Source organism: Enhydra lutris, unplaced genomic scaffold (genome assembly GCF_002288905.1).
Source record: "Enhydra lutris kenyoni isolate GAN:26980312 unplaced genomic scaffold, ASM228890v2 scaffoldscaffold2, whole genome shotgun sequence".
NCBI classification, from domain to species: Eukaryota; Metazoa; Chordata; class Mammalia; order Carnivora; family Mustelidae; genus Enhydra; species Enhydra lutris.
In genome coordinates this window covers 15,815,934-15,830,103 of record NW_019154086.1, presented here as the reverse complement: position 1 = coordinate 15,830,103, position 14,170 = coordinate 15,815,934, and the positions used below count along the sequence as shown (strand labels likewise).

The following is a 14,170-nucleotide window of genomic DNA, read 5'->3' as shown; positions in this document are numbered from 1 at the left end:
TGCAAGCGATGTAAAACAAATTTACACAAACTTGCTGGATTTCATAAAATAGTTTTCCTTCAAATGGTTTTGACTGCATTTTGAAATTTATAGCTCATTAATTTGGTGTCCTATAAGCATACTTTTTACATGTCGTTTAGTGATCAAGGTAACTCAGACCTCAGAGTAAAGTTTTAGCTTGATACTCTCCAACTTGATTATCTGCTCTGCCTAAATTTAGCGTACTATTACCCATTTAAGAGTAGGTTTTGACTCTTCTTCTTCCTAAAAATAAAACACAGATAATTTCCCTTTACTTTATATATACTCTTTATTCAATTAGTGAAGCATGAACAACAAATAATTATTGTCATTCCTTTTATGCAGTTGACACACAAAATTACAACTAAATAAGGAATTTTTAATGCATTTACAGATGCTACAGCAATTGCCAGGGCCACTTCTCAAAGCCAGATAGGGGAAAAAAAAAAATCTCATTATACTAAAAAATTAAGTCAGCAAACAGAGTCTTCTGAATTACTGTTTTTTTATAGTTTTATCTTTGGCCCTGCTCTCAAGTTGAGACCATTAAAGCTTTCAACAACAAATATTTACTCCACAAACATGGGCTTTATTTATACAAACGAGGTTCATACTGAAAAATTTATGTCAAATGTTTTTAGCCCATAAGGAATGTTCTTAAACTTAAATGTAAAAATTCCTCTGGGCGCTCATATAGTTCACTGGCACAGCATCTAAAGTAATACTGCATGAAGGTGCATAATGAATGCCTTTTGATGATGTACTGACATTTCTAAGAAATGCCTTTGCCTCGAATCAATTTGCTCAAACCAGCAAATGATTTGACATTCAAAGCTTCAGAAAACACTATACGAACATTTTTTTCCCATTGTACAATAAAGATTCAATCATAGAACTGTCGTAGGAAATTGAGATTCTGCCTTATGTTTTAAAGTTAATCTGCCAGAGTCATTTATTTATTTTGCTTATAAAATAACTTCTACAAGTAGGAAAGCTCTTGTATGTGTTTCTAATGCTAATAAGATCTACCCAATCTCTTATATTGTTTGAGTTAAAAACACTATCAGTTTCATCTGAGCCATTACGTGAAGTCAATCACCTGGTACAAACAAGGTTTTCTACAACAAACATACATAACTCATGTTTATGACTAATTATCACTAATTCCTGAAACTCTTTAACCGAACTCTTTAATGTTAGAGAAGAACTTTGGTGTTCTTTTTGTAAACAGCCTAAAAAGAAATTTTGTAATAACAAAATATAGAAGTGGTGGTTGTAAGTAAAATATAATCATAAATTCTATATAAATATTAGCCACATTTCTCTCTTATCTGAGCCACAGCTAATAATTAGAAGACTTCCCATTCTCAAAAATGCTTGAGTCCACTGCTCAATTTCTCATTACCTCTAGGGTCTTGTTACTGAAACTTATGGCCTCTGGAAATAATTTAATAAGTCTGTACTTTAGAGTTGTAAGCTCCAAATTCTTCTATTCTCTTCAACTTATGTGTCTAGAGTAGCCCTTTATTAGTGGATCACTTACCTTGTGTTAGATCTTGTTCTAAGCACCTTTAATAATTTATCTCATTTATTCATAGTAATGCTAAAAATACAGTGCTGTTATTTCCATCTTACAAATGTGGAATTTAAGCATAAAGATACTAAGTAACTGGTCCACATTTCATAGCAAAGCTAGGATTTGAATCATGTAGTTTGCCTATACAGTATACTAATTTAGAGATTGAAAAAGCAAAGTATTTGCATAATAAATTTCTTAATTGTGATTGCTGAGCAAGAAAGTAATAGTGCTGTGACCATATTTCTAAGTGGCATTAGTAATACATAACTTTTAAATGAAATTTCTGTTTAACATGTATTTATCATCTGAAATATTTGCCAGCCATTCATTTTGTTAGGCTAGATCTGTAGCAGTCAGAGACTTTATGTTATGTACTGAAATTTCTGCCTGTTTTGTATTCATCTTTTATTTCTATATAATTTATTTAGTTTCAGCCAGTGAAAATGTGTGAAAGAAAGCATTCAGAAGTAACAATTTATTTTTAAACTAATCATATGCTCAGTAAGAATACAAATTCATTTTTTATTGATCTAAGCCTGTCATAACCTAGAAAAAAATACCTTTTAGTTCAACTTGTATCTGCTTTCTCTTTTGTATAAGATGATAAGTATATATAAAAGATGAATGTTTTAGTATATTGAATTTTTAAAAACAATTTAGCCTTTGGTGTGGGCCTGGGTGGGAAAAGATCTCACCTAAGTGAAGAAGAGATGTTGACAACATGGAAAATACACTCTACTTTTCACAAAAATTGCATTTTATAAAAAAGGCTAAGTGGAATAATATAAAATGTAAGGATGCTACAGATATTTCTATTTAAGGAAATGTAACAAGCTTCTATGACCTGGTCTACACCTTAAGTACGGTTGACCCTTGTAGAACTCTGGTTTGAACTGCACCAGTCCCCTTATACATGGGTTTCCCCCCTCCCCTCAAATACAGTGTAGTCCTGAAAATGTATCTTCTCTTCCTTGAGATTTTCTTTCTTTCTTTCTTTCTTTTTTTTTTTTTTTTAAAGATTTTATTTGTTTATTTGACAGAGAGAGACAGAGAAGGAACACAAGCAGGGGGAGTAGGAGAGGGAGAAGCAGGCTTCCCACCAAGCAGGGAGCCCAATGCGGTGCTCAATCCCAGGACCCTGGGATTGTGACCTGAGCTAAAGGCAGACGCTTAATGACTAAGCCACCCAGGCACCACCCTCCCCTTGGGATTTTCTTAAGGATACTTTCTTTTCTCTGGCTTACTTTAAGAATACAGTATATACTACATCTTACATACAAAATATGCGTTCCTTGACTGTTATTGGTAAGAATTCTAGACAACAGTCGGTTATTGGTTAAGTTTGGAGGGGGTCAAAAGTTGTACATGGATTTTCAGCTGTTTGTCGGGTTGGCACCTCTAATCCCACATTGTTCAAGGGTCAACTATATATCTCTTTTAGAGAAAGAGTCATATGGCAGATTCTAAAATCTACTATATGTAGTTTTTTAAATTATTCAAACAGACTTAGGTGTAAAATAATATGACAGTACAAATTAAGTGAATATCAGTAATAGAAAATATATGAAGTCTGAATAGCTTAATTATATGATCATATCTAAGACATGCTGATTTTGCTGAAAATTTCTTTTTATAATATATCTTTTCTATTATAGTTGAGAATTTGAAGTTCTGGTAAAAACAATGTTATATTTTCTACTTACCTCAGAGAATAGTTTATTTTATTTTACTTATTTTTATAGATTTATTTATTTTAGAGAGAGAGTGTGTGAGTGTGCACACTGGTGGGGAGGAGGGGATGAGAGTGAGGGAGAGAAACAGACATCCTGTTGAGCATGGAGCTGACTCCGGGGTCCCCAGGTTTTGATGTGGGGAGTGATCTCACAACCTTGAGGTCATGACCTGAGTGGAAATCAAGAGTCCAACACTTAAGCCACCCAGGTGCCCAGAGCATAGCTATTTTAAGGAAAGCTGCATTCTCTGTAGTGTGGATAAAATAATTTGTGCTGACTCGAAATTGAATAATGGTACTTTTATTCAGTACAGTATTTGGGCTTATTTTTGAGGTGTTTATTTTAGAAAAAGTGAAACAGAACTCTCAAGGCAGGGATTTCTATGTATTTTTGCAAAAAAGCTATACTATATTCCTCAAAGCAAGGTAGTTTTAAAGATAAATGGTTTTCTAAATTTATATAAAATACATATATATAGAACATGTATATAATATATATGTAACTTGTTTTGCCATATAAATGGTTAAAATGCTTCATTGTTTATGTTCTCACATACTTATTTCCTTGGAAGTTTTCCTGAAATACTGTGGAAGTTGTTACATCAAATGGCTCCATTTACCTTTGACCCAGTTACTGTTCTCCTAGAAGAGAGAATTTAGGGTAAATTTATAAATGTGTAATGGGTTCAGAAATGGTAGTAAAGGTGTCAGGCAGATCCCCAGCATGGTGAGGACTTCATATATGTATCTGCATTACATTCTGATTGATGGCTCTGTCTGATGTTTGAAAAGCGTTAAATTGCTGATGTACGTGTGATGGAATGCCTATTGTCAGGCTAGAAATGAAAACTCTGCCTCATCAAAACTCTGCCTCATCACTGCAGTTGGTTTTTAAATGATTTGTGGAGAAATGACTTTGAATGTTTGTATTAGAGGTCATAATTAGAGATCTCGTGTTTCCGTAGTAACTCCTGTGTGCCAAGTCTTCCTTGAGCGTAAACCATGGTCTACAGTTTAATTTTTCAAACAACCTTTAAAGACAGAGACTCTGATTCATTAAAATGAAAAGCAGGAGAAGTCTAAAAAACCACCTTGGGATAGTATCTAAATAAATTAATCAATAATGCATAAAGTGAACACTTAAAGAAGTAAACATCATAATACCATGGTCAGATAGCTGGGATTTATTGATGGTTAAGCTAAATAAGAAAAAAATTGACTAGTGTTACAAAATTGCAGTATTTTATAATATATGTTAAAATAGGTTGAATTGTGGGGTATTTAATATTACATTACTGCCAATTTATTAATCTCATATTTTTATAAAACCACAAATCACTTTAAGAAAAATGTACCCAAACATCACTTTTCTTAGTCTAAAGAATAATTCACCTCTGGATCTCAGTTTCCTCTTCTGCTTTAGGAATTTTCCTCTCATGTGTATGGATTTTAGCAAGTCTTTATTTTTGCTACTTTCAAGTTTTTCCTATCCTCCAGTATTTTCTTTTACCATTAAAAAAAAAAATTAGGGGCACCTGGTGGCTCAGTGGGTTAAAGCCTCTGCCTTCAGCTCAGGTCATGATCCCAGCGTCCTGGGATGGAGCCCCGCATTGGGCTCTCTGCTCAGCAGGGAGCCTGCTTCCTCCTCTCTCTCTGCCTGCCTCTCTGCCTACTTGTGATTTCTCTGTCTCTGTCAAATAAATAAATAAAATCTTTAAAAAAAGAAAATTAACCAAGTGTGATTTGGAGCCTTCCTCTACCATTTAATCAATTATCACCTGAAGTAGATGAATAACTATTACTAAATCCAATTATTACTCTCTTTTTCTCCCTGTCTTGGTATGACCGAATACAAAATTCAAAGGTTGTGCTTCCTTGAATCATTTTGGAAACTAGGCTAAGCTAAAGGGAAGGAGGGAGGCTCAATGGGAGACGGCCTGAAAAATCATTCCTGAGGCTATTATGACATATAGTATCAAATAAACACCTCATGATAACAGTTGGTGTGTCATGCAGTGTTTTTCTCTTTTGTCTCTACATATAGACTAAATGTAAAACAACTAAATCACAACTAGCATATATATGTGTGAATGTCCATGGTGAATATCATAAACCTCCCCCTCTCCATGATGTCTTACAGACCCATATAATTTCTTCTGCATTACTAAATTAATTTCTTCCAACAATCCTGCCTAATCCTCTCTCCTCTAATACTGGGAATGTCCCTTCTAAATATAGCCTATGCAACACTCGATGTATGTTTTAGGTGCACCGTCTTAATCTAATGAAATCATTATGAAGTTTATATTATTACCATGCCCATTTCATAGATGAAGACCATAGGTTGCACAGAAGCTAAGCCTTTTGCCCAAAGTCACCCTTTCCTAGCTTTTTTCTCTGAATCTCTGGCCCATGTGTTCCTTCTTTGTATATAGTCTGCTGGTAGTTCTGGATTTTTTAAAGTGTCCATGCTCTATTCATTCTCATTCCTCTGTGTGTTTGTAAATTTTCCCCTTCCTGATTGTCATCCTTTCACCCCCCCTGGTCATCCCTAGTTCACTCTTCCTCTTTTGCCAGAAGTATCTCAGAGATCACTTTCTTGGGGAACATTTTCCCATAGTCTATGCTACCGCCAGTCACCCCTGAGTCTCCCTGGCACTGGGCATTTTTTATTTAACATATAAGTTCGTTCATGCATTTATCTCTTATTGAATTGTTCCTTACTTGAGGACTAAGGACCCATTTATATTTGTTTTCATCGCCTATCCCAGAACCTGGCATGCATTACTTCTTGTTATTGAGTCAACTCTGGGTAAGAATGAATCCTAGATTATGAGGTAGCAGAAGAGATATCTAGACAGAATTATAATTTTTATTTTTTAAGACGAATATTTAATTATGTTTGAATTCTCTGAAAAGTTCAGAACGTTTTAATTAACATGGACCTCTGCAAACCCAGATTAGGGTTGTATATACCCATGATTCTGTGCGTGATGCCATTCCCTTTCATGAAGTCCCTGTTTGTATCTTTTTATTAGAGTTTATTTAACACTGGCCCTAAGGCAGTTAGATAATCAGTTGTCTCTTGAGCTCTGTTCTTCACCCACCACAGTGGGACACATAGAAAAACCATAAAACATAGTGAGGGACCTTAGAATCCAGCTGGGATGACAAATCTAATACACAGAAAATTTAAGTATAAAAACTCCTAATCTGCAGCTATAATGCACCAGTGGGTTACTGAATACAGACTGAAGACCACTTGTAGTTAATTAGCCCAGTTAGCTTAATACCACTCTGCAGGATATAACAAACTGTCATCCAAAACTGTGTAGTGGAGAAAATCTCCATCTGCCACTCCTCTAGCAAGGTTATGAAATCAAGCTCTCCTAGCTGGCATAAGGCTTCCCTTTTTGGATGGATGCCATCACAGACTTTGATTTAAAGTTCAGTGATCCAGGCCAATTCATGTCACTAGGTTCACAGAACATTTGGTGTTCTGTGGTAGCCTTAAAGTTTCCAATCCTTTTGATAACTCATGACGAGGTAACCATACAATATTTTGCTTCTTGTATTTCAATAGTGGTCCTATCCATTGAGTTTTTATTTCTGTTCTACCCTGAATATCTTTTTAAATATAGCTCTTATAATATAAATCATCCCAGGGTCTTTTTTCTTTTTTTTCCTCTTTCACTTACTAAACCACAGCTTTATTGCTTCTGCCCTTAGTTTTTCTTAAAAGTGATTTTGACAATGTGTAAGCTTAAATTTTGCCTTCATTATAATATATTATCCTCAAAGCACTTGTACTGACTTTTTTTAGTCTCCTGAGCTTCAAAGGAATGATTGTGTGTATGTCTATTTTATGTTTTCTCATAGTTTCTCCAAAGATCTTCTACTTTATGCTACTTTTTTTTTTTTTTTTGGTCTTTTCTTCCTATTGTAAACATCAACAGCAAAACAGAAGATTAAATAATTAACGAATATATGGTTTTTCTATAGGGACAATATATTTCTCCCGATTATAATCACTAAAGTTTTATGGGCATCTAATTTGGATTGCTGCTTTCTTTTGTTTTCATCATGGTGATTTTCATTATTATTTGTTTTGTCAACCTGAAAATAAACAGTCAATTATTTTATCAGCAAATGGTTTTTTTCTGGAATAGCAGAGGAATTGCAATTCAGGACCTGCAAACTCTGGCAAACCATAGGCAAGTTTGGAGATCAGTGGAGAGAACTGTTGCTTTACTGAGTAAAAGAAGGATGGGAGGGCTGCTTTGAATGAAAAGTCTATGGAAGGAAAGTGAGAGTTCAGTGGTGATGGGTCCTCGTTGGCTGAGTTGTTGTATTTTCTTACTTGCTAAGCTTGTTGCCCAACAGAGAGAAAATTTTCCTTTCTCCTGCTGGCGTAATAAAGTAAGCTTCTTCGAGTTGGGAATGCAAGGTATGTCTCTTTCTGTTGGGATGTGTCATTGGCTGAGGGCAAGGTATGAGATCTCCCCCTTCTGATCTCCCCACTCCAATTTAAATGAGTCTCCTTTATTTTATTTTATAGCTTATTTTAAGAAAACATGCTTCCCTTATTTTCACAGGTAAAAAGATGGCCTATCAGAAGGTGAATGCAGATCAAAGAGCACCAGGGCATTCACAGTACTTAGACAATGATGACCTTCAAGCCACTGCCCTTGACTTAGAATGGGACATGGAAAAGGAACTGGAGGAGCCTGGTTTTGACCAGTTCCAACTAGATAGTGCTGAAAATCAGAACCTGGAGAATCCAGAGACTGCAGATCTCAATCTTGATTCCATTCAACCAGCAACTTCACCCAAAGGAAGGTTTCAGAGACTTCAAGAAGAGTCTGACTATGTTACCCGTTACACAAGATCTGCACCAAAGAGCAACCCCTTCAACTTTTGCCGCCTTTTAAAAGTACTTTGCACAGCCATCATTTTATTTATTTTTGGGATTTTGATAGGCTATTATGCACATAAAAAATGTCCTTCAAATGCTACATCTTCAGCAATGCTTGGTCTTCAGTTATACCAAGAGATTCTCGAGACAATCCAAGCAGAAGATATTAAGAAGTCTTTCAGGTAAGTGGAGAAGAAATGGATGTTGGTGGGATGCATTTCCTGGGAAAGATATGTCACAGGGAGTATTGAGTTTGTGATTTTGCCATGGTTTAAGATTAGTCCAGCAAGCTGAGCAACAAAGCTTACCAACATACCCTTCACAGAGAGGGTGCACATTTCAGATTTATGATACTATAATATGAATTTATGATGCTGTTTTAGTAATTGATTATAAGAACCACAGCTACTTGGAGACTAAAATATTCCAGGCATTGCATATTATCCCTCTTGGGAAGCCCAGGTAGACCAAATTGAGATGCAAAGACAGCTGGATATATGTGTAATAAAAACTAGGGCATTAGCCATATGACTGAAAATTTTAATGACACCAGAACGAAATAAACCTCTTTTATAGGCTGAAGTAACTGTCTCTTATGGTTAAGAGCTAAGATAAACACAGATAGTATTTGGTTTCCTGCATCCTTGGGCTTCTCAGTGAGCACTTTTTTTTTTCTTTTTTTTTTTTTTTTTTAAACATCGGATTCCATATATATCAGGCAGTTCTAAAAGTTCATTTGTCTCTCTAGGATAAGTTTGTACATGACCTCTCTAGCCAGAATGTGTTGATCTTTAAGTTAAATGATCAGAAAATATTCTCTAACTGGCATTAATTCTGAGTTCTTGGGAAAAGTTTCACTACTGCCATATGACTAGTGGGTAACTTGAAACTTTTGTTGAGTTGCAAAGGTTATCTTGAAACTTTGGTGAGTTGTTACATTTTTAATGAAATGAAGAATTGGAAAGCAGCTTTCCCGTGTATTTTCCATATGTGCCAAGAAAGGACAGTCGTAAGTGAATCATGGACATAGAGGAGTGAGAGGGTTACTGCTTCCCCAGGATAGTCTTCCTGTATTACATGTACTCATTACTGCCAAGGTGTTGGCATATGTGCATTTTTAGGGATCTTCTAGGGAACATACCCACTGAAAATGTGTCATTGAATCTATGTATTGGAATGTCACGTGTATTGATGTTGGTGAATTATTATTTTCTTCCTAAAGATCACATCTGAATGACTAATGGCAATTTGTTTGCTGTACCCTTCTGTGTCTGCTATTCATTGTTGCATAAACAGGTAGTATACAGATAAGACTTTCCATGATATTTCCCTATGTAAAACTGTTTATATAGAATTGAGCTGAGAGATATCCCATTATCTTATAATGAGTAATTGTAATAGTCATGATCTAACAGACAACAGAAAACTCTCTGAATATTTAAAGCAGAGGGCACTGAAAGGAGAGAAATTACTCCATCAAAGATAAAAATCTGAGAGGGCAGTCAGTCAGGACAGTGAGGCAGCCCAAAGAAAAGAAGCCATTACTAAGCCTAGGCTAAAGAGATAAAGGGACTGGGGTGACTTGGTGGAAGCTGAAATTTCTATATACACAAATGCAGGGGGGTGAAGATGTAGCTTCGGCTACTGAAGGCAAAGAAAAAGTAAGAAGTACCACAGCTTTTCCATTTCTGCTGTTCTGTAGCATCCTACTGGTTGTCCCACTGGCTGACCCCAGCAGGGATACTGCTGACTCAGAGCCTGGGAAACTCTCTCTGAAGGGGTCAGCTCTCTGGAACAAGGGGAGAGGGAGAAGGGGTCTATATGCCTTTTGTGTACTAACCAGCCTACTTATTTATTTTCTTTCTCTTGCTTTCTTTGCCTTATTTTTTTCCCCCAGCATTGCAGACAACTTTAAAAACTGATTTATGTCCTTTCTGCAAACAGGCAGCTGATTCTAAAATTTTAAATATATAATTAAATAAAAATATTCATTTTTCTCAGAATAGAAGTTGCATGACAGTAAGGCGTATTTTCTCCTCTTTAACTTAAAAACCAATAAAATACATATATTTCAAAGCTAGCTACAAAAATATAACCACTAGCAATTATATTACCAGGCAGTGTTCAGTGGTTGGATACATTCATAACTGCACTCCATCAGATAGCTGCATATTTTTCTTTATTGAGATAAGAGATTTTTCTTTAATCAATATTTTGGTACAAATATGTTTACAGCAACTTTCTCCAAATAGCGTGTTCTCATCCCCAAACTACCTTTTCCCTATAGTCATGCTAACAACGTGCCTTATTACAAGTACCTGCATTTATTAAGTTACCTCAGCCTACACAATCTGTATGTCACAGGTTCCTTCCTACTACTACTTTTCACCAATTTATGATCAGTTTTGAGCTCTTATTGGCAGACTGTTTTTTGTGCATCCGTTGCTCTCTCTCTTCTTTACTGGTTTTCCATCTCTGCCCATGCTCTTAAGACTATGTCAGTTCTTTCCAAACATCCAAAAATTGTGCAATATAAAAGATACTCTTTTTATAATAGATTATATTGGAGACTCCATGAGGGAGTGAACCAAATTTGCCCAGCCCTGCAATAGATTCCTATTGTAGAGCAGACATTGAATAAGTATTTTTCTAAGGGAAGAAATAAATGCCTGAATAAGTGAGAAATAGATCTGTATTTAATTGATCAATTATATTATGTATTTTGAAAATCACTTAACTTACCATTTGTTTTTTTCATATTATTATACTCAAAACATTATTAATATAATACCTACTTATATTATAAAATATATTTATTTTATATATAGTTACTCAGAGGATATACTGTTTTCTGATTTTAAAAAAATGACAACTCATATATCAAAACCAAAAACTATAAAAATGTTAAAGTACACTGTTGATGTCTCAGTTAAAGCTGAGGCTTGAAGACAATTGGTACTGTGTTTCTGATTAGGACCAGCATGCAGAACTTGGGGCTGGGGAGGGTAACATAATTCTCTGAGATGATCACCCGGTTTTAGCCTATGAAAGGTTGGAGAAGCTAAAAAATAGAAAAGTGGATACAGAAGATTTTTTTTTCTTTTTCTTTTTTTTTTTTTATTTTTTTTTTTCGAGAGATGCTAATGGTGTTAAGTCCCAATTTCTTCTCAAGCAGGAAGCTTCAAGTCCAGTGAAAAAAGGGTTAAATATAACTACTTGGAAGAACTTGATAGCTGCCTCACACAGAGTCCCTGAGTCCTACTAAGAAGTCTAAGTAAAAAGATAGACTGGTTAGTTGCTGATAAAAGTACAAAAGAAGAGGTTTGGGGTGGCCTATGGCAAAGTTTGCTTCTATGGACTCTATCCAGGCAAACAGACAGACAGAAAATATGAATGTGAATGAATAGGAGAGAGAGCATCACTAGGATTGTGCCTCCACCCATCATTCTTATGTTTTGATCCTGATCCTCAATATGATGGTATTAGGAGATGAGACCTCTGGGAGGTGTTTAGGTCATGAACATATATCTCTCACAAATAAGACTAGTGATCTTATAAAAGGAAGCCCCACAGACCTCCCTAGTTCTTCTACCATGTGAGGACACAGTGAGGAGGTATTCTTTATGAACCAGGAAGAGGGACCTCACCAGCCACTAATCTGCTAGTGCTATGATCTTAGACTTCCCAGTCTCCAGAACTATCAGAAATGTTTATAAGCTAACCAGTCTGTGGTATTTTGTTACAAAAGCCCAAATGGACTAGGGGTTGGGGAGATGAGAGATGTGGAAGAGGGGGTATCTTACAGATATTTTCCAATAAAGCTTCCTGGATGGCTAAAAAGAACTTGTCAGGCAGAGCTAGAAGTATGGGGCTGTGGAATGAGTAAGTATCGGAGCTGGAGGAGAATATATTACCCACATCAAAGGAAGGTGAGAAGTCCCCAGGAGTGGGACAAATGGGTCTCCAAAACACCCACAAGGCAGACACAAGAGGAAAGGCCAGGTGACAACTCTGACAACCCTGAAGGCTAGCTGGATTCAGAAGGTACCATGCCATACATGAGAGTATCTGTCAGGTGAGAACCTTTTGCTCCCTCTTTACCTATTCTCACTTGCTTCAGCCCTGAAGTTACAGACACACAAAGCAAAGAAGCTGAATGCTCTCCTGTCTTTGACTTCAGGGCTTCCACTTTGAAGATGGTCAAAGTGGGAACAAGTTCAAAATTCTGACTACTAAATGACAATGAACATTTTAATTACACACTAGAGGAACTCAAGTCACATAATAGTCACCAGGCTTAATGGAGTTTTGTTTTGTTTTATTCTAGGAATAAGAAAAAAACTAGCCCCAATGAATAAATGTAAATGGAAGAGAAGAAAAGTACTTTATGATTCTATTCCCTGAGTTAAAAGTTGTCTAATGTAGAGGAAACACATGGGCTATTTTTATGTTCAGTATTATAGAAAAGTACATATTTGAATGATTCATAGAGAATCATTGATAGACATATTGACTGTATATCCTAATTTAAGAACCTAATTATCCCATAATAAAGCCCACATAATACACTAACTTAAGCCAAGGACTTGGTATATTGGCCAAATAAAAGAAAACCAATCAGTTTAGTTACACTTGATCCTGTTTGTAGACATGCTCAAGATTAGCATAGGAATATAAAGACCATGTTAGTGCATGTGTAAATGTATGTGTGTATATATTAATCTGATTCTCTCAGTCCCTTCTGTCTATGTGTAACTTGTTGCTATTTGAAAAAACGCCTGGGTGCCTGGGTGGCTCAGTTGGTTGAGTGATGGCTTTCAGCTCAGGTCATGATCCTGGAGCCCCAAGATTGAGTCCTGCATTGAGCTCCCTGCTCAGCAGGGAGTCTGCTTCTCTCTCCGACCCTCCCCACCGCCATACTGTCTCTCTCATTCTCTATCTCAAATAAATAAATAAAATCTTTAAAAAAAGAAAAAAATACCTTAACTTTTTACATTATTGGTTTATCTCTTCCACAGAGCTTCTGTGTAAGCAAAAGGCTGTATTCAGATATATAGCAGAAACATTCTGATGAGTCAGCCTCAAAAAAGGCTGTTGAAAGTTGTTTAATTCTATGCTTTTGGTGTGTTGGAATAGGTAACCACTTAGATGATGCCAGTTTATTGTAAGCATCAAAAGAGAAGTCTAGGCCCATCCAATAATCTGTGAATAGGAATTATTCACTTGATCAGGCCTTATTAATATAGACTCAGGATCCAGTCCATTCCAGAGACCTCAATAACCATACTCCTCTGATTTTCACTGAACTGTTGAAGCACCAAAGTAACTTAGCTCCATTTCCATCTTTACCACTTTTTGTTTGCCTTATTTTTTTTTCTTCTCCCAGCACCAGCTGCTCTATCCCCCAGTATATGATTCTACTGTTCCTATTCCCCAGAATGAAATTTTATTTTGAGGACCAAAGGCATCTGTGGCCCTGAGTCAAGTGTTTATCCTTGGTCTACTCAGCTTTGGCCAGCTGAGATGCTGGTCACCTTGTATAAAACACGTTAACCTAGAGCTGTTGAGAGAGCACTTTAACTAAGAAGAAGCTTCAGTGTGGCAGGTCTAATGTTTTATGTATATTATATAATGAAGTCATTGAGCCTTTATCACATATTTATCATATGTATTGTCGAATGAATGACCTCTGTGTGTGTGTGTATGTGTTAAAGATCATAAGCACATTGCTGAGTAAAGGATGTTAACTTCAAACTTTAGTTACTAAATATAATACTATAATAATAAAACATTTGAAATGGATGAACTAATGAAGTTTAGTATATTTTTGAATGCAGGAATATGTTGACTTTTGACAGCTATAGAAGCTGTGAAATGGTGAGAAAGAAAACATGTGCTGTATTTTAATTATGGCTAACATGGC

The 14,170-nt window shown here is 35.9% G+C and overlaps 1 protein-coding gene across 2 annotated transcripts in view; it reads left to right on the top strand.

Annotated features, from left to right (window-relative positions):
- Positions 1-14,170, top strand: part of LOC111148153 (N-acetylated alpha-linked acidic dipeptidase like 2) — a 1,315,835-nt gene that overhangs the window by 606,488 nt on the left and 695,177 nt on the right. For both annotated transcript variants that reach the window (XM_022504603.1, XM_022504596.1), the window contains one exon: positions 7,928-8,429. In XM_022504603.1, coding sequence (XP_022360311.1) covers positions 7,936-8,429 — 494 coding nt within the window. In that variant the 5' untranslated portion in view covers positions 7,928-7,935. The remainder of the gene's footprint in view (positions 1-7,927; positions 8,430-14,170) is intronic.